The 26,565-nt window shown below is 40.8% G+C and overlaps 2 protein-coding genes across 3 annotated transcripts; one reads left to right on the forward strand and one right to left on the reverse strand.

Moving 5' to 3' along the window:
- Nucleotides 1-2,000: 2,000 nt before the first annotated feature.
- Nucleotides 2,001-7,203, reverse strand: LOC110865494 (histone H3.3). Of its 2 annotated transcripts, XM_022114753.2 has the most exons (6): nucleotides 6,836-7,203; nucleotides 6,576-6,693; nucleotides 2,998-3,089; nucleotides 2,821-2,897; nucleotides 2,408-2,498; nucleotides 2,001-2,317 (listed from the first exon to the last, which is right to left on the reverse strand). In XM_022114753.2, the coding sequence occupies exons 3-6, from the start codon at nucleotides 3,067-3,069 to the stop codon at nucleotides 2,156-2,158; spliced, it is 402 nt and encodes a 133-aa protein (XP_021970445.1). In that variant the 5' UTR covers nucleotides 3,070-3,089; nucleotides 6,576-6,693; nucleotides 6,836-7,203; the 3' UTR covers nucleotides 2,001-2,155. The 2 variants fall into 2 exon arrangements, with proteins under 2 accessions (XP_021970445.1, XP_021970444.1); XM_022114752.2 differs by lacking the exons at nucleotides 6,576-6,693; nucleotides 6,836-7,203 and adding an exon at nucleotides 3,165-3,402.
- A 1,352-nt stretch (nucleotides 7,204-8,555) lies between these two features.
- LOC110865495 lies at nucleotides 8,556-11,115 on the forward strand. The gene is made up of 7 exons (XM_022114754.2): nucleotides 8,556-8,975; nucleotides 9,196-9,258; nucleotides 9,350-9,436; nucleotides 10,138-10,369; nucleotides 10,517-10,590; nucleotides 10,702-10,800; nucleotides 10,878-11,115. Exons 1-7 carry the CDS (start codon nucleotides 8,589-8,591, stop codon nucleotides 10,956-10,958), a joined length of 1,023 nt encoding a protein of 340 aa, XP_021970446.1. The 5' UTR covers nucleotides 8,556-8,588; the 3' UTR covers nucleotides 10,959-11,115.
- Nucleotides 11,116-26,565: the final 15,450 nt, after the last annotated feature.

Here is a 26,565-nt window from a genome sequence, read left to right on the forward strand (position 1 = left end):
AAGGATTTTAAATTGTTGTCTTTTAATTTCAAAAACACGCCTAAAATCCGTGTTTTAATATAAACTTTATAAAAGCCAAAAAGATTTTATTTCTGCTTTATTTTCGATCGTACGATGTTGGAGCTCAAGTCTTCGTTACCTGAAACCTGACTGAAAACCGAACTGACTAAATCTTCATAAACGGTCAAAATTTGCAGATTTTGAAAGTTAGAATTTAAAATTGATAAATTTATTAAACTTTCAAACTGTCGGACGGTGTTTGATTGTGACATGGTCATACGTGTGTCATTTGTTTATGCTAACTATATTCCAAGCAGTTGTTCTCATTACGCGTTTAGATTTCTTGCATGTGCAGATTCTAAAGGCTAGGAGAACATGGTTGATGACAAGCTTTGGAATGAAGACATGACGAGAAGGCGCTCAAAAGATGAAGATGATCGAGTTGCCGCTGGCCATCATCAACACCACAAGGATCTCACTTCATAAAGATAAAGTCTTTTCACGAGCATAACTCAAGGGGGAGCTTATGTTAAGGGGGAGTTTGTCAACACACTTCCTACATGATACGGGTAGTTTGTTGATACACTCTCTGCCTTCAAGACGTGAAGACTTTGAAGATCCTCCGACAATGAAGACCTGAAAGGACATCAGAGTTTTGAGAACTCGAAGACCAAAGACCGTCGAAGTTCGAGACGAGTCTACAACTATAGAAGATAAAGACAAAGCTACAGCCAAGGGGGAGTTTGTTGGTGCACTTGTGTCTGTACTTTGTCTGTATTCGATCTGTATATATAAACGATGTTCTAAGTCTGTAAGTTGACCAAGTCAACCATCCTCCGGTTTGACTTGGTCAAACTGTTCGAAAGTAGTTGTCTGTCTCGAAGGATAGCTCCTCGAAGGATACTGTTGATCCTTCGAGGTACTCGAAAGATATGCTTCGATTGTTAGACCTCGAAGGATCATCCTTCGAGGTGATTGCTGATCATTCGAACATATTGTCATCGATAGATGATCCTTCGGACCATCTATCGGATCCTTCGGACATGACCTGCTGTGTATGGGTATAAATACCCATGCATTGTGTTGAGTTCTTAAGACAGAAAGGGAGATGCACATAGACACACACACCTGAGAGAGAGAGTTCTTGAGAGCATCTTCCGAAACACACACACTTTGAGAGTTTACAAGTTAGATTTGTAAACATTGTGCTTGTAACTGAAACCTTCATTTGCATTAATACAAGTTGTGTTAATCGGTGAACCCTTGTGTGTTGTGTGTATACTTGCTTAATCCCGGTTTGCTCGCTAGCTTGGATTCCGCACTCGCTAGTGGGTTAGTATAACAAGGTTTGAGGTTCGTCATCCGACAAAAGGGACCTACAGTTATCTTGGCTTCCGCTGTTGTTCATTTTTGGTTGTTTTTGTTCATCGGGTGACTGCAACAATCGAGGACGTATTGTTCATCATTCTCAGTTGTTTTTTTTTTTTTTGGTCATCCACGATTAATTGTGCTTAGGTTATTTTCTTTTAACAAACTATTTCTTTACAACCTTAATCAATTATGCACATCCCTATCAACTTTTCAGTTTTACATTCACATGTTACATAACCTCATCAATTTTTCATTCGCATATGTCAAAAAGTAGTTTGGATTCTAGAGTTCACTGTTATATTATATATTAATAAATTTAATAAGTCATCCCCAAGTTCATTGTCATATTATTTAAAACTAGGACAATAGAGTTATTACCTCATAAATTCAATGTTTGGCGATGGTATGGCTGAGAATACTGGGAAGTTTAGGGGTTAATAAGCAGGGAACAATGATAAATAAATAAAGTATTAGTAACCATCGACTGACTTACAGTTTGACACACGATTTGTGGTTACTTTGTGTGTGTATATACGATTACGATTTATTTGATAAACAAGTGTATCTATAATTCTTTAACAAAAATACATCAAATATAGAAAAGGCCACAAAGATCACATGCAAATATATAAAACCTCAAACCATTCTTTACCCCGTCAATAAAATTCAAACATTTCCCATACTATAACTAAAAAAAAAACATCCAGCACGATCACAAAAAGAAAGGAAGAAACCAAGGTTTGTGCAGCTATAGGAAATATAAACTTGAATCTAATCACATTCATTAAGCACGGATCCGGAGGGCCAACTGGATGTCTTTGGCCATGATTGTGACTCTCTTGGCATGAATGGCACACAAGTTGGTATCCTCAAACAGACCCACTAGGTAAGCTTCGGCCGCCTCCTGAAGTGCCAACACAGCATGACTCTGGAACCTCAAGTCACTCTACAACACAGAATTGCATAAACAATGTGAATCCCGTACAGTAAGATTAAAATAAGATGTGTATGAATTACTGAAGAGATTAGTAATCACCTTGAGAGCCTGAGCAATTTCGCGGACAAGCCTCTGGAATGGAGCTTTACGGATAAGGAGTTCAGTTGTCTTTTGATACTTGCGAATCTCACTGTACGTGTTCATGAACACAATCAATGAGTGAACATGATCAATTCTCCCATACTAACAAAAAACTGACTCATCAGGTTTTAATTTGATTTCTGCTCTTACATTGCATTGGCCTAACTGATCATTCCATAATGTCTCCATTCTAGAAATTAAACCTATAATCTATCTTATAAAACTGGAATTGGTGATCATGTATACATGCTTGCAAATTGTTGGATTGATTCGATTTATGGATTTCTGATCTTACATTGCATTTCATTGACCAACAAGGATGTATAAGTGTGTGCTATTCAAGTTCTAGTGTTTTTGAAAATAAAACTGACCGAAGCGCAACAGTTCCAGGACGATAACGATGAGGCTTCTTCACACCTCCAGTTGTTGGAGTACTTTTCCTAGCAGCCTGCCATAAATTTAAAACTTTTACGACAATCTGCAGAAGTAACTAATCTCCAGAATGCTACACATCTGATCAAAAACAATAAGATTACAACAGTACGTACCTTGTAAGCCAGTTGCTTTCTGGGAGCTTTTCCACCAGTAGACTTGCGAGCGGTTTGCTTGGTACGAGCCATTGCCTTCCAGATTCAAGAAACTAATAACCGAAAGAAAACTTACAATCAGATGTAAACAAGTAAACATAAGAATGTAAAGAAACTAAATTCGATACCTATAGACTGATCGAGAGATTGTAAGATTCAGAATGCAATCTTCCATTTTCCGTATGCATATATATAGGGCGTGGCTGACTTTGGTTTCCGAATATAGAGAGAGACTTTCGGTGTGTTCTTTTTTCTGATTGGTTTCTAGTGTTAGTAAATGAATTTGATTGGTTATAACTATTTGACGGGGATTGCAATTTTGTGTTTCTTTTGTGTGTTAATTATTGGTGTTTAGGGTTTAGGAAAACCAAATTTTATTTATCCTAAATTACAATTTCAATCCCTTGGTAGTGTTTACGAGAGGTGGAATGGAATGAGTGATTATGAGGGAATGAAGAAAAAAGAGTGTTTGGTTGGTCAATGGAATGGAATCACCAATTACAAAAGGTATTTCATTCCCTCAAAATCATTCCTTCCACCCCCTTGTTTTTTTTTCCACCACCCGTTGTCACCGCCACCACCTCCACCCATCGCCTTCGCCGACACCCACCACCGCCACCTATAACCACCCACAATCACTACCACCGACCACCACCACCACTTACCGCTAATTTTATTACTCCGTTTTTCTTGCCTACCGAACAATACACAATAGTAATTCATTCCATTCACATGGTAACCAAACAAGACATGGAATGGTAATGATCCATTGCATTCCCTCGTCCATTCCATTACCTCATCCATTCTATTCCTTCGTTCATTCCATTACCTCATACCAAACAGACCCTTTATATTTATATGAACTAGTGTTTTTCAATGACGCGCGTTGCGCGAAAGGCATTGGTGATTTCGACCGACATCATTCTTCAAACGATTCGAGATAAACGATGCGTAACCAGCCATATCCGGCATCGTAGAGTGTATTAAAAAGGGAGCAATTGGATGATTGGATGTTGGGCTTTGGAATGCCCACGGATTGTTCGGGTCAAAACCACGATTATGAGGATTCATTTTTCGTATTGTGGTTGGATGAGAATTTTTTTTTTTTAAAATAAGATAGAGATGATTATAGAAGAGGTTGAGTAGTTGTGGTAAAAAAATGAATAGAAGTGTGAGTATTTATAGTGAATAATGTTTTTTAAACACATAGCCGTTGGCCAACGGATAGCCCAAACAGCTACTTGTCTTGGCCAATGAGATCCCGTCATGTCATCTTGATAGACCCGTCCAACGCCCGGGCTGAAACCCCCGCCCAAGGGGCCACGCCGAAACCCAAGCCCACCCGGGGTGGTGACTTGGGCGTTTGTACCTAACCCACACCACAACCCCCGCCCCCGGGCTGAAACCCCCACCTAAGGGGCCACGCCAAAACCCAAGCCCACCCGGGGTGGTGACTTGGGCGTTTGTACCCAACCCACGCCACAACCCCCGCCCCATACCCCATATTCTAATATAGCCTAAATTCACTGTTCATTTAGTTTGAATTTTATCATAGAATTTTTTTAAAAAATAAGATAGAGATGATTATAGAAGAGGTGGAGTAGTTGTGGTAAAAAAATAATAGAAGTGTGAGTATTTATAGTGAATATATATTTTTTTTAAACACATAGCCGTTGGCCAACGGCTAGCCCAAACGGCTACTTGTCTTGGCCAATGAGATCCCGTCATGTCATCTTGATAGCCCCGTCCAACGCCCGGGCTGAAACCCCCGCCCAAGGGGCCACGCCGAAACCCAAGCCCACCCGGGGTGGTGACTTGGGCGTTTGTACCCAACCCACGTCACAACCCCCGCCCCTGGGCTGAAACCCCTGCCCAAGGGGCCACGCCGAAACCCAAGCCCACCCGGGGTGTTGACTTGGCGTTTGTACCCAACCCACGCCACAACCCCGCCCCATACCCCATATTCTAATATAGCTTAAATTCACTGTTCATTTAGTTTGAATTTTATAAATTTTATCATAGAATTTTTTTTTTAAAATAAGATAGAGATGATTATAGAAGAGGTGGAGTAGTTGTGGTAAAAAAAATAATAGAAGTGTGAGTATTTATAGTGAATATATATATTTTTCTAAACACATAGCCGTTGGCCAACGGCTAGCCCAAACAGCTACTTGTCTTGGCCAATGAGATCCCGTCATGTCATCTTGATAGCCCCGTCCAACGCCCGGGCTGAAACCCCCAACCAAGGGGCCACGGCGAAACCCAAGCCCACCCGGGGTGGTGACTTGGGCGTTTGTACCCAACCCATCTCACAACCCCCGCCCCCGGGCTGAAACCCCCGCCCAAGAGGCCACGCCAAAACCCAAGCCCACCTGGGGTGTTGACTTGGCGTTTGTACCCAACCCACGCCACAACCCCGCCCCATACCCCATATTCTAATATAGCCTAAATTCACTGTTCATTTAGTTTGAATTTTATCATATATGAATTTTTTTTCATAATTCATTCGAATCATCAGGGCAAATTACATATAGATAGCAGGTAGACGAACAACAAACTGCGCCGCCATCCCTTTCTGAATAGAAAACCCTAATCTACTAAAAACAAAGCCTCGCCCCTGAGGGGTCGAAAAGTTGCTGTGGACCACACGCTGAACTCTAGACAAGAACCGAACTGCCTCTGGCGCCAAAGAGCCGAACGTGTCAAACGCCAGGGGGACAAAGGCATGATGATTATCCTCACAAGGTTTCGCGTGCTTTTCCACCTTCTTCGACTCTGCTTTCAGTACCGCTTGCCCCGCCACAAACCTATTTTCCCAGAACCCGGCTAGGGGGGATACACCTGTGAGATCGACACAAGCATGTTTCCCACCCTCCCAACCAAAAACTAGCACGTCAGCCGGACGTAGGATGTAAATTATCCATCTCAAAAACACCCCAAAATCACCTTTCTTAGACCATGCGTAGTGGTGTAAATTTTTGCGTTTTTCATCCCCAAACACGCCCACCCTCACCCCCTAGGCATTATTGGGCGTTATTATTCAACCCCCCCCCCCCCCCCCCCCCCGGGCGTTTTTCAAATCACGCTTTGTGCAATTTTGATTGGCCAATCACATTTAATCTTCCTTTTTTGGCCAATCGTATAATGCCCACATCCCCACTATACCCATTTTAGAAAAAAACGCCAATGATGCCCCTTACTGACTATACTGCCACATGGCGAAAAACGCCCAAAAATGAGGACATTATTCATCCTTACCACTACGCATGATGTTACTCCTATGAAATACCACCATATTCACTTTGAATTATAAAAAAAAAGTTCATGCAAAGTCCAAATACATTATACATGATAGTTAAATACATAACGGATAAAAAAATCAATAAAAGTTACAAAAATCCATATGTTACTATTTCTTATATTTATTGTATTGTGCGAACCACATAATATATTTCAGTTAAAACTGGATTAAATTATAATATGATTAGTTAGATGATCCCTATTTATGATTTGAATTACACACCGGGTGTGTGAGTTACCTGTTGAGTCAAAAATCAGCACGACTAGCGTCACCAACCTCGAACTCATCAAGATCTAGTTCAAGTTCCTCCTTTCGTGGTTATGATGTCATCCTCTTGTTGGATTATAAATCCAAAGCTTCATCCACAAGAGAAAACACTCGTTAGAGGGCTTGTGGGGGATTATCCTGGGGGCGCTTCGACGTTTAAGCCAGTAACATCCCGACAATGAAAAACGTAAGTATAAGTATATAGTATTTATGTAGTGGAAAAGATTAAACCTGCCTCCCATGATGGAGGGAGCTTCCGATTTATAGGAGGTTTCTGGCTGGCCTATTACAGGGCTTATCCAAGTTGGGCGCGTTTGAGCTTGTCTAAAATGTTGGGTCTCTAGTCGAGTTATATGGGTGTCTACTCGTTACTGTTGGAAAAAAAAAGATATTTGATAGGTATTGGTTGTTAATAACCGGTTTCGGTTTCTCATTTTAAGGGTTGGAACCGGTTATTGCTATAACTAGTTCCGGTGATTTTACCAAAAAAACATACCCTATGTTCCCGATTTATAGGTAGGGTTCGATTCCGTTCCTTAAAAAAACAGGGTATTAAAATACCATGTTTTTGGGTTTTTCTAAACTCTATTTCTGAGTTTTTTTTAACCCTATTTTCAGGGTTTTTTAATGCTATATTACGTTTTTATTACCTCATTTTCTTATCTTTTTGCTTATTATTATTTAACTAGGATTACGACCCGCCGTAATGCGGCGGGGATTCTTTAGTTATATACTAAGTCGGTCTAGGACCCGCACAGTATGTTAACCCTGTCAAACGTGGAAAAATAGACGATGTAAAACGTTCTCCCACACACGCATGTTGTTAAACGTGTCAAACGGGGAAAAAATAGACGATGTAAAAACGTTCACTCACACACGCACGTTGCGTCGTGTTACTCGCAAAATTTAGAACGAAACGTAAAAACGTTAAGCCAAAGACGCACGCTGTGATGTGTTATGTCACAAAATTTAGAACCAAGCATAAAGCGCAAAATTTGCGGAAAATAAGAACTATAAAGGAACAAAGTTGAAAGTAAAAAAAGTTATGAAGATAGATTGCAAAAGATAAAAAGTTTTGGGTTAAAAGTAATTTATGAAATACTTTTGGGTGAAAAGTAAAAAAAAAATCATTTTTTTTAAACCCCCTAAAGCCAACGTTACGACAACCATATGCATAACCATTTTTTCTTTGAAAAACCCACAAAGCACACCCCGCGTTGCAGCGGGGCGTAAAACGGTGTCAAATAGTACTAATGTCACACAACCGTCATCGACCACCAACACTGACTTGACCTAGGATATGCGTGTTGCGATGAACCTGTCAAACATGGAAAAATAGAGGCAAAAACGTTGAACCACACATGCACGTTGCGTCGTATTAACTCGAAAAATTTAGAACTATACGTAAAACGGAAATTTGCGAAAGATGAAAAGTATAAGTGACAAAAGTTGTGAAGTTAAATTGCAAATAATGAAAAGTTTTAGGTTAAAGTTAAAAAAACAAATTATGTAGTGTTAAAATTGTAAAAGATACAAACCTTTGGGTTAAAACTAAAAAGTCAAGTTTTTTTTTTGAATAATGTGCAAAGCATAATGTACAAGTCCTTATGCATAGAAAACTTGCTAATTTATATAGGTTTTAATGCGCATTGTATAATGTAAAAAAAAAAAAAAAAACAAATACACTAGCATAAACTTAAAACATGTATCGGGCATAATCGGTTCCGGTTCCGGTTCCAGTTCTTGTTCCGTTTCACGTATTAATTGGGTATGATCAGTTCCAGTTTCAGTTCATTTCCAGGTATGGAGATCAAAATGCATACTGTATCTATGCCCTATCGGTTGAGTTAGTTTCGGTAGTATAGAATACCTGTGTATTAAAAAAACCAGGATTTTTTACCGACTCCAGCTTTCTATGCACCTCTAATCCAAACATGCCTCACGTGGGCCCATAAACGCGGGAAAATCTGTAACACCGTTGTCAATGTTTCGTTTTCAAACCACACCCTCCACTCCATTACTGTCCACAAATCAACTCCAAAATTCCCTTCTTACTTTCACTTCCTCATACGCTACAACTACCACCGTCGGAGATAACTTTCAACGGAAGTTTATTCTTATTAATATTATGGCTGCCGGAAACGTGTCATCTTCTCACGTCATCAGCTCAACTGTCGTCGATCTTTCAAGAAACAGCCGCACACAGATGGTTCGTATCTCCTACAAGAAAACTATCAAAAACGGACTCTCCGTTCGAAACGATAAAGACCGCCAATCTGCAGCTCAACTTTTGGTGGAGGGTCCTTCTTGCATATTCGTTGGTCCTATTGAAAGGGCTAGTAAAGAAACTCTAGAGGCTTTTTATCGACAAGTATGTATCAAATTGAGTTCTCTATTGGATTTCCTGGATATAATGTATTAGTTATGATTTTTGTTGGAATATATTGTAATTGTCTCCACATAGGCAAATGGGAAACAAGTTACGCTGCAACCCCCTTTTGCATAGCAAATCCAATCCTAGCAAAAACATTTAAACTCACTTTTGTATATGTTATTTGAGGGTGTTAATGATTGGTCTATATTTGAATCAGGCACAGAATTCGTACTATAGTGGGAAACCCTTGATTGTTGACGACATGTTTGATAGAGTAGAGGTAATCTTGAACCTTGTTTTCAATTGCCGGCTTGCTGCTATGAATCTTTATATGAATCGCTGATTTGAGAAAGTGAAATGAAATGAAACAGTTACAGTTACGATGGTATGGATCAAAGTATGTCGTCAAGTATCCTCGTTGCAGTTTACGACAGCAGTCAACTTATGCTGATGCCCAGGTAATTTTTGTTTCCAGTTTTAATCTGTTATGTATTATGTTTCATGATTTGTGAACTTTGTCGAAAAAAGAGCTGGGGCGGACCAAGGTATATAGTCAGGGGTAGCCGCCCCCCTTGAGAAAAAAAAAAGGTTTTAGTGTAACTTTTAAAGTAAAATGCACGGATAGTCCCTGTTGTTTGGTGAAATTTCACCTTTAGTCCCCAACTTTTTAGAATTACACTCTTAGTCCCTGTGGTTTGACAAGTTGTTACTCGGATAGTCCCTAAAGCGGATGAAGGTTACTCGGATAGTCCCTGTGGTTTGACAAGTTGTTACTCGGATAGTCCCTAAAGCGGATGAAGGTTACTCGGATAGTCCCTGTGGTTTGACAAGTTGTTACTCGGATAGTCCTTGTCATTTCACACCCACTTAACCAGAAAAACTAACTTCCATCCGCTTTGGGGACTATCCGAGTAACAACTTGTAAAACCACAAGGACTAAGAGTGTAATTTTGAAAAGTTGAGGACTAAAGGTGAAATTTCACCAAACCACAGGGACTATCCGTGCATTTTACTCTAATTTTTAAGCACCTTGTGAACATAGAAAAAAAAACTTATATAAGCACACTGCACATTGCGCCTCGTGTATGAAAAGCGGTGTGCTTCTCGCTCTTAAAACCAAGCATCCATTATAACTTTATATGACATGGATGTAGGGCAGGAAGACCATTCTCAGGTTTTTGCATTAGCAAGTGTGTGGCTATTGTTTCTTGTGATCGGAAGTTCAGCCTGTCTTGTACCTGTTGTTTACACTTTTGGCAAAGTCTTTAATGATGCAAAAGATTCCGAGTTTTCACCCGCTGCTCCTCTGCTTGAGTTTATTGCTATGATCAACGGCATGCTTGTAATGATGCTCGGACCCATGATCGGTTATCCAATCGCCTCTGCTTCTGGTAATAAGTTATCATACTTGTTTTTACATATACCATATTCTTTTATATATATGGCATTGTTGTGTAAGAAATTTTTTTTAAGTTTTAACTTTCAAATACCATTTCTTTCAAGATTTATCAAAATTACACCCTCTTAATTCCCGACAGTTGGAGCACTTCAAGGCTTATGGAAAAATGACTTGGTGGCGTTAAAAGGGGCGTGTCCTAATTGCGGGGATGAGGTTAGTTTTTAACTAACGAAGATGTGAGCTCCTAGCAGGATGTTACAGTTTTAGTGGCTCATGATGCATGGATTTACAGCTTGAAATGAATTTTTAACTTTTTATATTCAGGTATTTGCGTTTGTGAAATCGAATGAGTTTGGTAATTCGCCACATAAAGCTGACTGTCATGTATGTGAATGCTTATTAGAATTCCGCACTAAAGTTGAGGTAGTTGTCTCTTTGTATAACTTGATGTGATCTATTATTTTTATAGAATCTACTGAGTGATTCTTGTTTATGTGCAGAGATCGGCTTCAAGTCCCGGAAAGAGGTGGGTTTATGGTCGGATATATCTGATCCGAAGAAGACGAATGAAAAGAGGATAAAGAGAGACTTGAGATGAGTTACTTTTGCATAGTATAATTCTTTGGTTATATTTTTAAACAAAGCTAGCAACTAATTATGTACAACTAGCAACAGATTTGTAAAATATGCATCATTAGTGCAATGATATGAAAAGATTTAGGTAAAGATTGTTTACAAGACCACTTCTGTGGCCATTGCAAGAAATTACTTTTATTTCATTTAAACTTCCCTTAAAAAGGAGTACATACAAGATGTCATACTATAAAAACAAACTGCGCATGCAACAACTGCAATAATCGACCTCATCGTATAATTTGATTGGCAGTCATTAAGAGCTGATGACAGAAGAAACAAACTATGTCAGAAGCAAATATGAGATTTATATTCGTCCACCTAGCATAAGGTGTTATATTCGTCCACCTAGCATTAAGTCTAGTGCTATGATGTGAATTCTGATAACCTGTAACATAGTTAACAACAGACGTAGAGTCGGATATTAATGATGATTTTACGGTAAACCTTTTAGTTCCCCCTCAAAGAAGCTTCTTCGTAATATATATTTAATGTATTACGAAGATGCCATTTGTCTAATGAGCAAATAGCAGTTATCTCGAACTAAACATAGATCCGTGCAATAAAACGCTGATCAGATCCACAACTTATTTGCCGAAAAATAGGCCCCAGTTTAAAAACCAATATACATGTTACATTGCGACAACCAATATCTATATCTATACTTACTAATATAATAAAGGTATTTTAGATGATGTGTCATTCATACAACAATTGTCCCTATAATGTTGACATGTGGCATTTAATCCTATTTATTTTTTACTCATTTGTACATGTGGCAGCCTAAAACTCACCACGTTATTTGTTATCAATCCGGGTCCGCCTAACCCGTTTAACTATACAGATCCTTTAAATATCTTATAACCTGTTTCCAAACCCTATTCATGACTCTAATTTGCTATCATCGCTTAGCAATGGTGACTTCCGACACAACATCAGCGGTGGAAACGGCGTCACAGTGTTCCGATCCGGTGATGGTCTTCAGTTCTATCCTATCGGCGGAAGGTCAATCCTAGCGGCGGCAGTTACGATGATTTTGAAGAAGACATGACGACGGGAGGGCGGTTCAAAACTTAGCTGGCGAGAACAAGCTAGGACGACAACGGCGGTAGACGGGGGGTTCGTAGGTAGGTGTACATGGTGGTGACGTCGACGGCGGAGGTGGGTCGTCGATGACGGTGGTGGCTCTATTGTTGCAACTGGCTTTTGTGAGTTTTAATTGTTGAATTTGTTGATTTGATCATCATTTTTGTAGGAGAGTTTTGAGAAAGATGAAAGTTTTAAGAAATAAAAGAAGGGGGTGAGGATATACTAGAAGTTTATTTTGCTAGGAAGGCTAAGAAGTAATCTTGACCATCAATGTAATTAATCAATGGCTGAGATTAAAATGCGTGAAAGTGAACAAAAAAAAGAGGCGCGTGAGTTCGTTTAATGGTATTCTAGTCCATTCAAGTCAATAGTTTCTCTCTCCTCCAATTCCCCATCGTTTTTAAAACGTTAATAACTTTTTCATACGACAATATTTTTTTATAAAAATTACACCATAAAAACGAGCGTTTTTTTATCTTTAAAACGAGCACACTATTGCTATACTTTTGAAAAAAAATTTGAAAACCCAGATGCGTAAAACGCAATGGATAGAACAACACACTATAACCCAGGTTCTAAAACGCAATAGGTTTTAACATGGTCATGTTTATGTTTTAACATGGTCATGTCTTTGTTCCAACATGATCATGCTTCCCTTTTAACATGATCATGTTCTTTGATGTTATTTTACACTCCAGTTCTAAAACGCAATGAAACCCAAAATCAAGATTTTGCACTGTAGATTCTAAAAAGCAATGAAGCTTTAACATGGCCATGTTCATGTTTAAACATGGTCATGCTTTTGTTCCAACATGACCATGCTTCTATTTTGGCACGATCATGTTCTTTGCACCCCAGGTTGTAAAACGCAATGAAACCAAAAATCAATATTTTGCACAATGGAGTTTTAACATAGCCATGTTTAAGTTTTAACATGGTCATACTTTTGTTCCAACATGACCATGCTTCTATTATAGCATGATCATGTTCTTTGCTTGTAAAACGCAATGAAACCAAAAATCAATATTTTGCACTGTAGTTCTAAAAAACAATGAAGTTTTAACATGGCCATGTTTATGTTTTAACATGGTCATGCTTTTGTTCCAACATGACCATGCTTCTGTTTTGGCATGATCATGTTTTATGCACCTCAGGTTGTAAAACGCAATGAAAACAAAAATCAATATTTTGCACTGTAGGTTCTAAAAAGCAATAGAGTTTTAACATGGCCATGTTTATGCTTTAACATGGTCATGCTTTTGTTCCAACATGACCATGTTTCTATTTTAGCATGATCATGTTATTTGCTTGTAAAACGCAGTAAAACTAAAAATCAATATCAATGAAGTTTTAACATGGCCATGGCCATGTTTTAATATGGTCATGCTTTTGTTCCAACATGACCATGTTTCTACATGTTCTTTACACTCCAGGTTGTAAGACGCAATGAAACAAAAATCAATATTTTGCACTACAGGTTCTAAAAAGCAATGTAGTTTTAACATAGGTTCTAAAAAGCAATGTAGTTTTAACATGGGTATGCCTTAGTTCCAACATGATCATGCCTCTGTCCAACCATGATCATGTTCTTTGCACTACAGGTTCTAAAACGCAATGAGTTTTAACGTGGTCATACCTTTGTTCCAACATGATCATGCTTCTATTTTAGCATGGCCATGTCTCTGTTTTAACATCCAAAAGAACAAAAATGAAAAGAACTCTAACTAAAACATAATGAGGTGAAAAACGCAATTGAGGTTTGATAACTAAAACGCAATGAAAATAAAATATAACATAACTTACAAAAGAACTCTGATTAACGACGGTGGACAGAAAAAGAACTCTAATACACCGTGGGGAAACTGGTGGCGGTGGAGCGGTGGCGGTGGATGGTGGAATGATGGTGTCAGATCTGAAAAACCCAACAGGTGGTTGAAGGTGGTGGTTTCAGGTCTAGTTTCCGGCAAGATGGTGGCGATCGTAGGTCGTGGTGGTGGTGGTGGTGGAGGTGGTGGTGGTGGTGTTGGTTGTGATGTGGCAGTTTATAGTTTTGAAAATAGTGGATTTGAGTATGTGGGTAAGAGAAATGAATTGCAGATGCTGGGTTTTTATTGAAGATGATGAGTTTTGACCAAAATACCCCTCCTTATGTTTTTCATCTTTGTCACATGTCATCCTCTTATTGCTTCCTATCATTCCTAGCGAAATTAATCTTCCTATTTGATCTTTTCCCATAAAAGAAGATGGTGAGTCGATTTAGGAGAGAGAGGCATTCTACGGGAATAAAAGATTTCATATCTTGCAAATTTGTGTTTCAAATTTTAAAACGAAAAAATGAGAATTAATATATTTTTATTGGTTAATTAACTTTAACTATTAACTGTATAATAACAACAAACAACTTGATGAGCAGTAATTTACTAATTTTGTAAGCGAATTTGTATAAGCCCTTCAAAGCACTATGTATTGAAGGTCATATGTATTGAAGATAAGTGATCATATGAAAATACTAAATTAAAAAAATAGACTACCTACTAGATATCGAAAGAATCCAAATGGATTAATTGCTTCAAACTTTACTAAAATTGCATATTATTTTTCGAAACTATGTTATAATTTACTATTTTGAAACCATATTGGCATCAGTGTTAGTGTTATTGGCACCGGTATCGTTGTTTGCTTTTATTGTTTCCGATTGATATAAAACATGTTTTGTTGTCTTTTTTAGCACGTCACGACTCTTTTTTGTTTTCTCTTTCCTTATTGTTCCCGATTGATATATGTAACACCCCGTGTTTCGAAAGCCAAAGTCAAAGTCAAGATTGAAGTCAAAGGAAGAAAAGATTGCTAATTGCGATCTGTCGCTCCTTGGTCAATTCCTGTTTTGACTTCTTTGACTCGTAGCTAGTCTATTTAATTGTTACGATAGTTGTATTATGTGGAGTAGTTGTTAATAAATCGAGGTTTAATCGCTACTTGTCGATGTTTATCGCATATTTTATCGCTTTATCGATTATCGCAATCGCACTCGCAACTCGAATTATGCCTTATGAATATTGTTTTACGTGTGTGTGCCTCTTATGTGTTACTTGTGCATGTTTATTTATGTTATGATGTGGTGAATAATCGAAAAACAACCGAAACGCAATCACAATCGAATCGCAAACGCTAAACGCAAGTTAAGTTAGGATGATTGTATGTTGATATAGTAGTTGGGATTAAAAGTAGTTAGAACAGGAAACTCTATCGCATCGCAACGCTCATCACGCGAATCGAAACTGCAAAAATTGTCACGTCGTGCACTCCAATCGAGTGGCCAGCCGACCGAGCTGCCATCCGATCGGACTGCCACCCGATCAAGGTGCAACTCGATCGAGCTGCCACCCGACCAGGGATGCCACTCGATCGACCAGCTCCCTTCTCTCCTTTCCTTTTATGGAAACCCTATAAATACCCCTGCCAACATCACAAACTTACCTTTTCTACACTCTCTCGTCCGACCAGCACTCCAACCTCACCTTTTCTTCGATTTCTCGCGATTCCGGTAAGATCTCGTCCTAAATCTTGTACTTTCTTAATCTATACACACTCCTACACCTTTCTATCTTTTGAATCTTAACTTTTAACCGTGAAATCACTAGATTTGAGGTGTTCTAGGATAGTGTCATCATGGTGTTCTTATAAACTTCATGTTTTGGCTTCAATCCACCAAGAACAACTTAGATCTGAATGATTTCCACACAAATCAACAAAGATCTTGTGTAGATCTGAACATATTCACGGTGAAAAAGGATTAAAAGATGGTTTCTAACTTTCTTTCAACTCTTTTACACTCAATGCACTCAAAACCGATGGAATCGGATTTCGTTCTGACCCCTACTCGTTCTTAGTGTATTGACTTTTACTTTAACGTATGTGGCAGGTACTTAAGATGTTTGAATGCTTTGCTTGCTGTGAAATCGAGGCTAGGAAAGGTCTAGAAACCAATAAACAAATGTCTGTATTATGAAATCTGAGTTATCGGAACAGAACAATTTGACTGGATTTTGTCTGTAATAATTGTGTTATCTTTTATGACATGGTATGGGACATGTTGCCTTAAATAATTGGTAATTATAGTTGTAATGGGAACTTCTGGACAATCTGTTTCGCTCAGTGCCACGCCCCGATGTTTCCGCCATCGGTTGGGGTGTAACGGATTGGTATCAGAGCCATAACTATAGGGAATTAGGCAAGACTCGACCTAGTCCGGGTCGATGTCTTAGAAACGACCTAGTCTATAGTTAGGTACCAACAGACCGACTTGTGCATATCCTGTATGGATTGTGTGCGAGAGAAATAGCAAGTAGGTTCGTACAAACAGGAGAAGTTGCTACATCTCGGTATCCTCGCTTGCACTACACTAACACTACACATTCAAAAATAGACGAGTGATTTAGTCGAGATTAGGTGTGAAGACCACAAACTCTCGATCAAATTGCTTGTTCGATCTGTATTTATCTATAAAACACGAGAATTTGTGTTGAATCAGGAGTGAAATCCGTACTTTAACATGGATTTTCGTCGCTATTTCTATCAAAACAGGAACAAGGTTGTTAAGTTAGGGGTGAAACCCGAACCTTGACGATTTATTCCGCCCTATTTTGTTTTACAAAACTCTCACCAAAGTCTCGACGGACTCCAACGACATGAAGGCACACTGTAACTGGAAGAATGCGTGCCATTCGCCCAAATTCGAGGCGAGAGCACAATTCCGAAGGCTAAAGTGTGTACGAAAAGTCCTTGTAAATAGTTGAATCACTTTGGGCTGTCAATGTCTATCAAGCCTTAGACAATCTATACTCGATTTCGATCTCGCATTTTCACCGATTTTTATGTGTTTCGATTCTAAGCCCGCAACTGCTGACTCTGATATTTGCCGATTTTATGTGTGTTTATATGGATTTACTGTTTATATGCTCCGACTTTGGTGATTTATTTGCTTTTCGCTTCTCGCTTCAATCAAAACACACGAACCACACTACACGCCTATCTCGAATCGCTGCTCGCTTATGCTATACGACTCGATGTGTACTCGAAATCGCTATTCTCGAACGCTCGCAGACTTTGAATGATAGGTTTCTGTATTCTGACTGCCTCTCTATGCTTCTAGGAGAATTATGTGCTTATATGCTTCTGTGTTTCTGTGCCTTACGTGCTTACGTGCTTCTGTGCTTTTGTGAATCTGTGAATATGTGCCTAAGTGTTACGTGATTATACGTGTCCCTGAGCTTTAGTAGTGTTAGGCGTGTGAGGTGAGATTCGATTATATTGTGTTGAGTCCTGTGGCGATGTCTGTTGCAGACAATGTCGTCATCTGGATCTCGCGCTACTCAAGCTGCTCGCCGAAAGCAAGCAGATAAACGCCTCGCCGCTCTGGTCGCTAAGCAAATGGCGAAGGTCGTACCTTAAGTCGTCAGTGAACTGTACGAGAACATGAGCAAATCGTCTGAAGAGTCAAGGACAGACTCGCCAAAATCTGGGTTTAGCTTCAAGCAGTTTAAGGCATGCGGACCGAAAGAATTCACTGGCGAGGAAGGCCCTACGGCTTTATTTCAATGGTTCGATTCGATTGAGGTCACCCTGCGTCAGAGTGGATGTCCTGACAATCTTCGTACTCTGAATGCTACCGGCGTCTTCCAGTCCCGCGCATTAGACTGGTTGACGGCCGAGAGGAACAAACGCGGAAACGATGTAGCTTATGGTCTGTCGTGGGATGAGTTGAAGAACGTCATGCTCGAAGAGTTCTGCCCTCCCCATGAGCGCCAAAAGTTGGAGGACGAATTCTGGCACATCAAGCAGAAGGATGGAGACAGCGCTGCTCTAACTGCTCGCTTCAAGCAGCTCAGTATTATCTGTCCTGATCAAGTCAAGACTACTGAAATGACGATCAAGAAGTACATTCGAGCTCTGCCAGACTGTGTTGCAGATTTTGTGCATGCTTCAAAACCAGCAACAATCGAGGAACCCTACCTGCTTGCCGCTGAAATTAACGACAAGCGAGTCAAAGCTGGTTTTTGGGATAAAGATTCGAAGAACCTGCATCAAGCTACCACCGCCGCAGCAACCGCTCACACCGCCGCCGCTCCGCAATCGTCAAAGTCCTGTCGTCGCAAGAGGAAGAACAACAACAGCAACTCCAACAACAAGAACTGTGCTGTCACTACCGTTGCTCCACTCCAAGCAGTACCAGCTCAGCAACCTCAGCACCGATCAGCTCCAGCACCAGTCACTCAAGCACCTCCTGCTAAACGTGCTTACACTGGCCCTCACCCTGCCTGCCCGACATGTACTTATCATCATCCGATGGGTATCGCCTGCCGATTTTGAGTACATTGCAACATGTACGGCCACTTCACCGCTAACTTTCGTACAGGTCCTCATCAAGCACCAGCTCAAGCCACTGCTCATCAAGCTCTGCTTCCAGCTCCTCAAGGCCAAAAGCGGCTCAGGCACCCGCGGTCAACGCCAGAGTCTGCTTCGCGTGTGGTGATCCCAACCATTTCCCGAACATGTGCCCGAACAGGGTTGTGAAACAAGAGCCTCAACAACAGCAGCCTCAACAACAGCAACAAGCCGCCCGTGCCAGAACTTTCAACATCAATGTGCGCCAAGCCCAGGCTGACAACAACGTGGTCAATGGTACGTTCCTTGTGAATGGTATTTATGCATCATGTTTGTTTGATACTGGAGCTGATAACTGTTTTGTATCGTTTGAGTTCGAGAAGCTCCTTAATCGTAAGCGCTCCCATCTCCCCTCAACGTTCGATGTTGAAGTCGCCACCGGAAGAACCGTCGCCGTTAATTCTGTTCTTCGTGATTATACTGTTGAGCTCAACAATCACATCTTTCCGATCGATCTTATTCCAATGCAGCTCGGAAGCTTTGACATCATAGTAGGCATGGACTTTCTTCGCGAAAACTTTCTGAAGTTGTGTGCTTCGATAAGATGATTTGATTTTCGCTCGCGAATGGTGATGTATTATGTGTCTATGGTGAAACTACGTCGAAAAGTCTCAAGCTCATGTCGTGTGTCCAAGCTAGCAAGTGTCTCCGCAAGGAATACAAAGCTTTCTTGGCTAACATTGTAGTAGCGGAGAAGGAAAAGAAAGGAATGGCGGTAAGCCAAGTACCTGTTGTGTGTGAATTTCTAAGTGTGTTTCCCGATGAACTTCCATGTTTACCTCCGAGTCATGATATCGACTTTCGTATCGACCTCATTCCTGGAGCAAACCCTGTTGCTAAAGCTCCTTATCGACTCAATCCGTCAGAAATGCGTGAACTCTCGAGTCAGCTCCAGGAATTACTTGATAAAGGCTTCATTCACCCAAGCACCTCTCCATGGGGCGCACCAGTCCTTTTCGTCAAAAAGAAGGATGGGTCGTTCAAGATGTGCATCGACTATCGGGAGTTGAATAAGTTGACAATCAAGAATCGCTATCCCCTGCCTCGAATTGATGATTTGTTTGATCAGCTAGAAGGTGCTTCATGTTTCTCCAAGATTGATCTACGCTCAGGCTATCACCAACTACGCATTCAAGAGGAGGATATACCCAAAACCGCTTTTCGTACTCGATACGGCCATTATGAGTTCGTTGTTATGCCTTTTGGTTTAACCAACGCACCCGCGGTTTTCATGGATCTAATGAATCGCGTGTGTAAACCATTTCTGGACCGCTTCGTCATCGTGTTCATCGACGATATCCTGATCTATTCAAAATCGAAAGCCAAACATGTGCAGCATCTATGTTTGTTCTCGAGCTACTCCAGGGGAATCGACTCTATGCCAAGTTCTCCAAGTGAGAATTTTGGCTGGAGGAGGTTCAATTCCTCGGTCACATTGTCAATAGTCAAGGTATTCATGTCGATCCCGCGAAGATTGAAGCTGTTAAGAGTTGGGTTATGCCTAAGATCCCGTCTGAAGTCCGTTCTTTTCTTGGACTAGTGAGCTATTATCATCGATTTATCAAAGGGTTCTCTAAAATCGCCGTGCCGCGTACCTCTCTCATGCATAAAGACATATCCTTTGTTTGGGGAACTGAACAAGAGTCTGCTTTCCGAACCCTCAAGAACATGCTTTGCAATGCTCCCGTCCTTGCTTTACCCGACGGAAACGATGACTTCATTGTCTATTGCGATGCCTCTAACCTTGGTGTTGGTTGTGTTCTCATGCAACGGGATAAGGTTATCGCTTACGCGTCTCGACAGCTCAAGATCCACGAGAGGAACTATACAACCCATGACCTCGAGCTAGGCGCAGTTGTTTTTGCTTTAAAGATTTGGCGACACTACCTTTACGGTACAAAGTGTACGGTCTTCACCGACCATAGGAGCCTACAACACATCTTCAGCCAGAAAGAACTTAATATGCGTCAACGCCGATGGGTAGAATTTCTCAACGATTATGACTGTGAGATTCGTTACCATCCTGGCAAAGCAAATGTCGTTGTTGACGCACTCAGCAGACGAAGCTACTTGCATAGCACCCACAATGTTCCAGCCCAGCATCATCTCGAGTCTCTCATTCGCGAAGCCCAACATGCATGTTTTTCCGAGCGTACTTTGAAGAAGGAAAGAATTCATCACGATGGAGCTCAGCTAGTGAATAAATCAAATGGGATATTCCACTATCTGGACCGAATTTGGATCCCTAAGCGAAACGATTTGCGACAGATTTTGATGGACGAAGTCCATAAGTCCCGATATTCTATTCATCCCGGTGCCGACAAGATGTACCAGGACCTTTGTTACAAGTATTGGTGGCTGGGCATGAAGAGGGATATCGCTTTCTACATTGGGAAATGCCTGACTTGCTCGAAAGTCAAGGCCGAGCACCAAAGACCCTCTGGCTTGCTTGAACAACCCGTGATCCCAATGTGGAAATGGGAGAGCATAGCCATGAACTTCATAACGAAACTCCCACGTACAACCGTAGGTTACGATAGCATCTGGGTTATCGTCGATCATTTGACCAAATCAGCTCACTTCCTGCCAATACGAGAAGACTACAAGGTAGAAAGATTAGCCCGAATCTACACAAACGAAGTTATCTGTCAACACGGTACGCCTCGTGACATCATCTCTGACCGTGATGGACGGTTTACCTCGCGTTTGTGGGAAACGTTTCAAGCTGCACTCGGTACTGAGTTTAATCTGAGTACCGCATTCCATCCACAAACCGATGGTCAGACTAAAAGAACAATCCGTACTTTGGAAGACATGCTTCGCTCATGTGTCATAGACTTCGGTTGTAATTGGGATGCATACCTACCCCTCGTTGAATTCTCGTATAAAAACAGTTATCATTCCAGCATTCAAATGGCACCGTTTGAGGCCTTATACGGAAAAAAATGTCGGTCGCCTATTGTGTGGCACGAGATTGGTCACTCGCAATTAACCGGTCCCGAGCTATTGCAAGAAACAACTGACAAAATCCTCCAAATAGAAGACAACTTGCTGAAATCTCGGAGTCGTCAGAAAAGTTACGCCGATGGACGACGCAAGCCCCTTGAATTTGACGTTGGCGACCATGTACTCCTAAAGGTATCACCTTGGAAGGGTGTGGTCAGATTCGGCAAGAAAGGGAAACTCGTGCCTCGATACGTTGGACCCTTTAAGATTCTAGAAAGGATCGGAAAAGTGGCTTACAGACTCGAACTACCGGAGGAACTTAGCAACGTTCACCTGACTTTCCATGTGTCTAACCTCAGAAAGTGCCTAGCTGAGCATGATCTGTTCGTACCTCTGGAAGATCTCTAAGTAAACGAAACACTACACTTCGTGGAGGAGCCTGTCGAAATCATAGATCGCCAAACTAAGCAGCTCAGACGCTCGCGCATTCCCATTGTGAAGGTTCGACAGGAAGGCAAACGAGGCGCAGAGTTCACTTGGGAACTCGAAAGCGACATGAAGGCGAAGTACCCGAAGTTGTTTGTTACGGCCAAAGCCTAATTTTGGGAAGAAATTCCCTAAACAGGGGGAGGCTGTAACACCCCGTGTTTCGAAAGCCAAAGTCAAAGTCAAGATTGAAGTCAAAGGAAGAAAAGATTGCTAATTGCGATCTGTCGCTCCTTGGTCAATTCCTGTTTTGACTTCTTTGACTCGTAGCTAGTCTATTTAATTATTACGTTAGTTGTATTATGTGGAGTAGTTGGTAATAAATCGAGGTTTAATCGCTACTTGTCGATGTTTATCGCATATTTTATCGCTTTATCGCTTATCGCAATCGCACTCGCAACTCGAATTATGCGTTATGAATATTGTTTTACGTGTGTGTGCCTCTTATGTGTTACTTGTGCGTGTTTATTTATGTTATGATGTGGTGAATAATCGAAACGCAATCGCAATCGAATCACAAACGCTAAACGCAAGTTAAGTTAGGATGATTGTATGTTGATATAGTAGTGGGGATTAAAAGTAATTAGAATAGGAAACTCTATCGCATCGCAACGCTCGTCACGCGAATCAAAACTGCAAAAATCGTCGCGCCGCGCACTCCAATGAGTGGCCAGCCGACCGAGTTGCCATCCGATCGGATTGCCACCCGATCGAGGTGCAACTCGATCGAGCTGCCACCCGACCAGGGATGCCACTCGATCGACCAGCTCCCTTATCTCCTTTCCTTTTATGGAGACCCTATAAATACCCCTGCCAACATCACAAACTTACCTTTTCTGCACTCTCTCGTCCGACCAGTGCTCCAACCTCACCTTTTCTTCGATTTCTCGTGATTCCGGTAAGATCTCGTCCTAAATCTTGTACTTTCTTAGTCTACATGCACTCCTACACCTTTCTATCTTTTGAATCTTAACGTTTAACCATGAAATCACTAGATTTGAGGTGTTCTAGGATGATGTCATCATACTGTTCTTATAAACTTCATGTTTTGGCTTCAATCCACCAAGAACAACTTAGATCTGAACGATTTCCACACAAATCAACAAATATCTTGTGTAGATCTGAACATATTCACGGTGAAAAAGGATTGAAAGATGGTTTCTAACTTTCTTTCAACTCTTTTACACTCAATGTACTCAAAACCGATGGAATCGGATCTCGTTCTGACCCCTACTCGTTCTTAGTGTTGTGTTGGTCCAAGATCTGGATTCTATCCACGAGACCACCGATTTTGGGTTAACCAAGAACAACCGCTTGAACCGGTTAACTAGTTGAACTTGGGTGATTCCTGTTCGATCGGGTCACTGGGGACAAGATAGGGTTATGTTGATTAGCACGTGGTTACACCGTCTCGATAAAACTACAAAACTATCAAAACAACCAAGGAAGAAGACGATCAGGCCGACCAGGACGGAGTGTCGCCCGATCGGACTATTGTCCGATCGGCTTGCACCTTGGGTCCCACACTTAACTTTTATTTTAACATTGAAGGTTTGAACATTGAACGAATTACTGTCCGATCGGATTGCCACTCGGCTATGTGATGTTTAGACCTCAAAACTTAAACAATTTTCAACATGTTCAATACAAGCGGGTTGCCACCCGATCGGACTACAATCCGATCGAGTGCCAAACTGCTGTGAACTTGTTCTCACTTAGTGTCCAACCTACCGGATTGTCGCCCGATCGAACGGTCGTTCGATCGATCGACCTGAAAGGTAGAGACACTTCTTTCTTTTCAAAATGCTACAACGAAAACTTCAAAAGTCAAGCCATCATACACAAACACATCCTTCCCAAACGAAGAAACAATCCACTTGAGAGGTCACCCGATCGGATGACCATCCGAGCGGATTGTCACCCGATCGACCGGCTACCCGACCGGATTGCCATCCAATCGGAGTACTGTCCGATCCATTGACACCTCTCACCATTTACGTATCACTTATTGTTATGCTATCATTCTTATCAGGCTAATCTCACTCTAAGCGCTCCCTTCAATCCATCATCGCTGTGAGTATACTCGAACCCTTTTTACTTTCGCACTTTTGGGTGTTACATACGTTACTTATTCTAAATCACATCGAACACACTACGCAATACTTTAATCGCTAACCGTTACCGCATGTTATACGTGACTTAATGAATGCTTGTTTGTTATGTTTACACATGGAATGCTGTCTACCTGCCTTAGCAACGATAGTACTATAGTTTGGACTCAACACCTGTTCACTCAGGGATTGTTAAGGACAATTTGTTACATGGCTCACAGTGGTGGGTGTGTATTACGAACTGCCTTGGGCAGTCAACCCGTAGTCATTGGTATCGATAGGTTCATATCGATAACTAACATGCCTCATTTTACACTGTGTAAGTGCTGGTTATGCGTAAATGATTTCGAACTCTATTATATCTATTAACCTTGTATGCTCACCTTTACACTATGTGTATTGACTTTTACTTTAACGTATGTGGCAGGTGCTTAAGATGTTTGAATGCTTTGCTTGCTGTGAAATCGAGGCTAGGAAAGGTCTAGAAACCAATAAACAAATGTCTGTATTATGAAATCTGAGTTGTCGGAACAGAACAATTTGACTGGATTTTGTCTATAATAATTATGTTATCTTTTATGACATGGAATGGGACATGTTGCCTTAAATAATTGGTAATTATAGTTGTTATTGAAACTTTTGGACAATCTGTTTCGCTCAGTGCCACGCCCCGATGTTTCCGCCATCGGTTGGGGTGTGACAATATAAAACATGTTTTGTTATCTTTTTTAGCACGTCACGACTCTTTTTTGTTTTCTCTTTTGATTGACATAATGAGTGTCGGTACCATAACGATATGAAGCGATATTCATTGAAAACCCGTCGCGTAGCGCGGGTATCCAACTAGTTCTTATATGCTAACAAATGTAGGATAACCGTTCAGAAAATAAATAAAATAACAATTTTATTTATCTATATTCTGATTACAATACATAAAGAATAACTGAACCAAACTGAAAGGAAATACAGTACAAGAAATTTAAGCTAAACTAAGAATATATTACAAAAGAAAAATTAAGAAACATAAAAACAATGGTGACTGAGGCACGTGAAGATCACGCTTCCCTTAAAACAGATTTCGGGCCACCCAGGTGAACCCGTTTGCTTCCCAGGGTACAACAGCCTGAGCAGATTGTACTATAGGGGATACCCAAGCACCTGAAATAATACTTGAAACAGGAGTTCTTAGGGATGCGAGGTTAGGAAATTCTATGTGTGTGCTATAAACCATTCGAATTTCTGTGTGTTCTAAACAAAGCACACAGCTTTGTATATAATGTTGTTTAGAATTCCAAATGAAAGGTCATAATTGAATACAGAATTCAATAAAAATTAAGTCTCAAATTCAATGAGAACTTAATTCAACTTGACCAGTAGGAATCCAAACAGTCACCAAGACGCATTTAAAAAATTGTAAAGGCAGCTCCAAGCGGCGATGCGAGCGTGCGAAGTGCAAAGTGCGCCATCAAAGCGCCACATTGCGCTCATCGCCCTCGTCCCGTGCCCGTGCCCGGGCGCGTGTCGGGTGCTTCGCACCCTCCTGACAACCACTGGGTGTGAGTTGTCACACAAGAATACATTCGTGTAGAGAATTCTAATTATAAATCCACAAAAGATTTATCTCTCCACCTATGTGGGACAAGCTCAATTTCCCACATGTTTATGGTTCCAACACACAAACTTAATGCACAAGATCTCTCATTCATCTTAGCTTAACTAATAAATAATCATAATATTAACTCATAATATAATATTATTTATAAAATTTCCAACAATCCCCCACATGAATGGAGATCGTCCCATACACTCAAGTGTCATGATAAGATTTCAGCGGTTAAGTAATGCAGGATAGGTAGGTTTCCCTTTGAACCCTCCTTTGTGACATATACTTAGTCTCCTAGCGGTTAGTAGACGCGATGTCCTTGAACCAACCCTTTTTTTACGTAGATGTTATTACACATCACACATTACTCTTCCTGGTCTGGCTAACCCCTCATAGTTGTGTCCGTTATGGTCAAGGAACACCATCCTGGTTCTGCGAGAGCTCTAGGAATTGTGCCCCCAATTCCATCTGAAGCGACCCCACTTCTCTCTAACATAGGTGATTTACAAATCATTAAAAGCCATATGCTTAACCTCTCTTGATATCACTGATTTTTAGTATGAATGGACTAGGAAGTTTGTAACTCCCTTTGTATGTTGAGGTACTCCCCCACAGTGACCTCAGTTCGTACAGTTAGGTGGTCCTATTGAACCTAGATCATGGGATCTCCAATCATCTAGGATAGGTTTTCCGTTGTACAAACTTACTCCAAGGGCTTTAGTCCCATTCCCAATGATGACTTATGTACTACCTCTCTGCTTAAGCCTTTTATAAGCGGATCCGCAATGTTACCCTTTGACCTCACATAGTCAATCGTGATAACTCCAATTGAGAGTAGTTGTCGTATCGTGTTATACCGACGTCGTATGTGCCTTG

Source organism: Helianthus annuus, chromosome 6 (assembly GCF_002127325.2).
Source record: "Helianthus annuus cultivar XRQ/B chromosome 6, HanXRQr2.0-SUNRISE, whole genome shotgun sequence".
NCBI lineage: Eukaryota > Viridiplantae > Streptophyta > Magnoliopsida > Asterales > Asteraceae > Helianthus > Helianthus annuus.

What these genes read in the sequence shown, in the direction of transcription:
- LOC110865495 (XM_022114754.2), top strand. Translation starts at nt 8,589, where the DNA reads ATGTTTCGTTTTCAAACCACACCCTCCACTCCATTACTGTCCACAAAT. An exon ending in CAACTTATGCTGATGCCCAG is followed by an intron (nt 9,437 to 10,137) that starts GTAATTTTTGTT and finishes GATGTAGGGCAG; the next exon opens with GAAGACCATTCTCAGGTTTT. An exon ending in TCCAATCGCCTCTGCTTCTG is followed by an intron (nt 10,370 to 10,516) that starts GTAATAAGTTAT and finishes AATTCCCGACAG; the next exon opens with TTGGAGCACTTCAAGGCTTA.
- LOC110865494 (XM_022114753.2), bottom strand. Translation starts at nt 3,069, where the DNA reads ATGGCTCGTACCAAGCAAACCGCTCGCAAGTCTACTGGTGGAAAAGCT. An exon ending in GAAAGCAACTGGCTTACAAG is followed by an intron (nt 2,898 to 2,997) that starts GTACGTACTGTT and finishes AATTTATGGCAG; the next exon opens with GCTGCTAGGAAAAGTACTCC. An exon ending in CCTGGAACTGTTGCGCTTCG is followed by an intron (nt 2,499 to 2,820) that starts GTCAGTTTTATT and finishes GAACACGTACAG; the next exon opens with TGAGATTCGCAAGTATCAAA.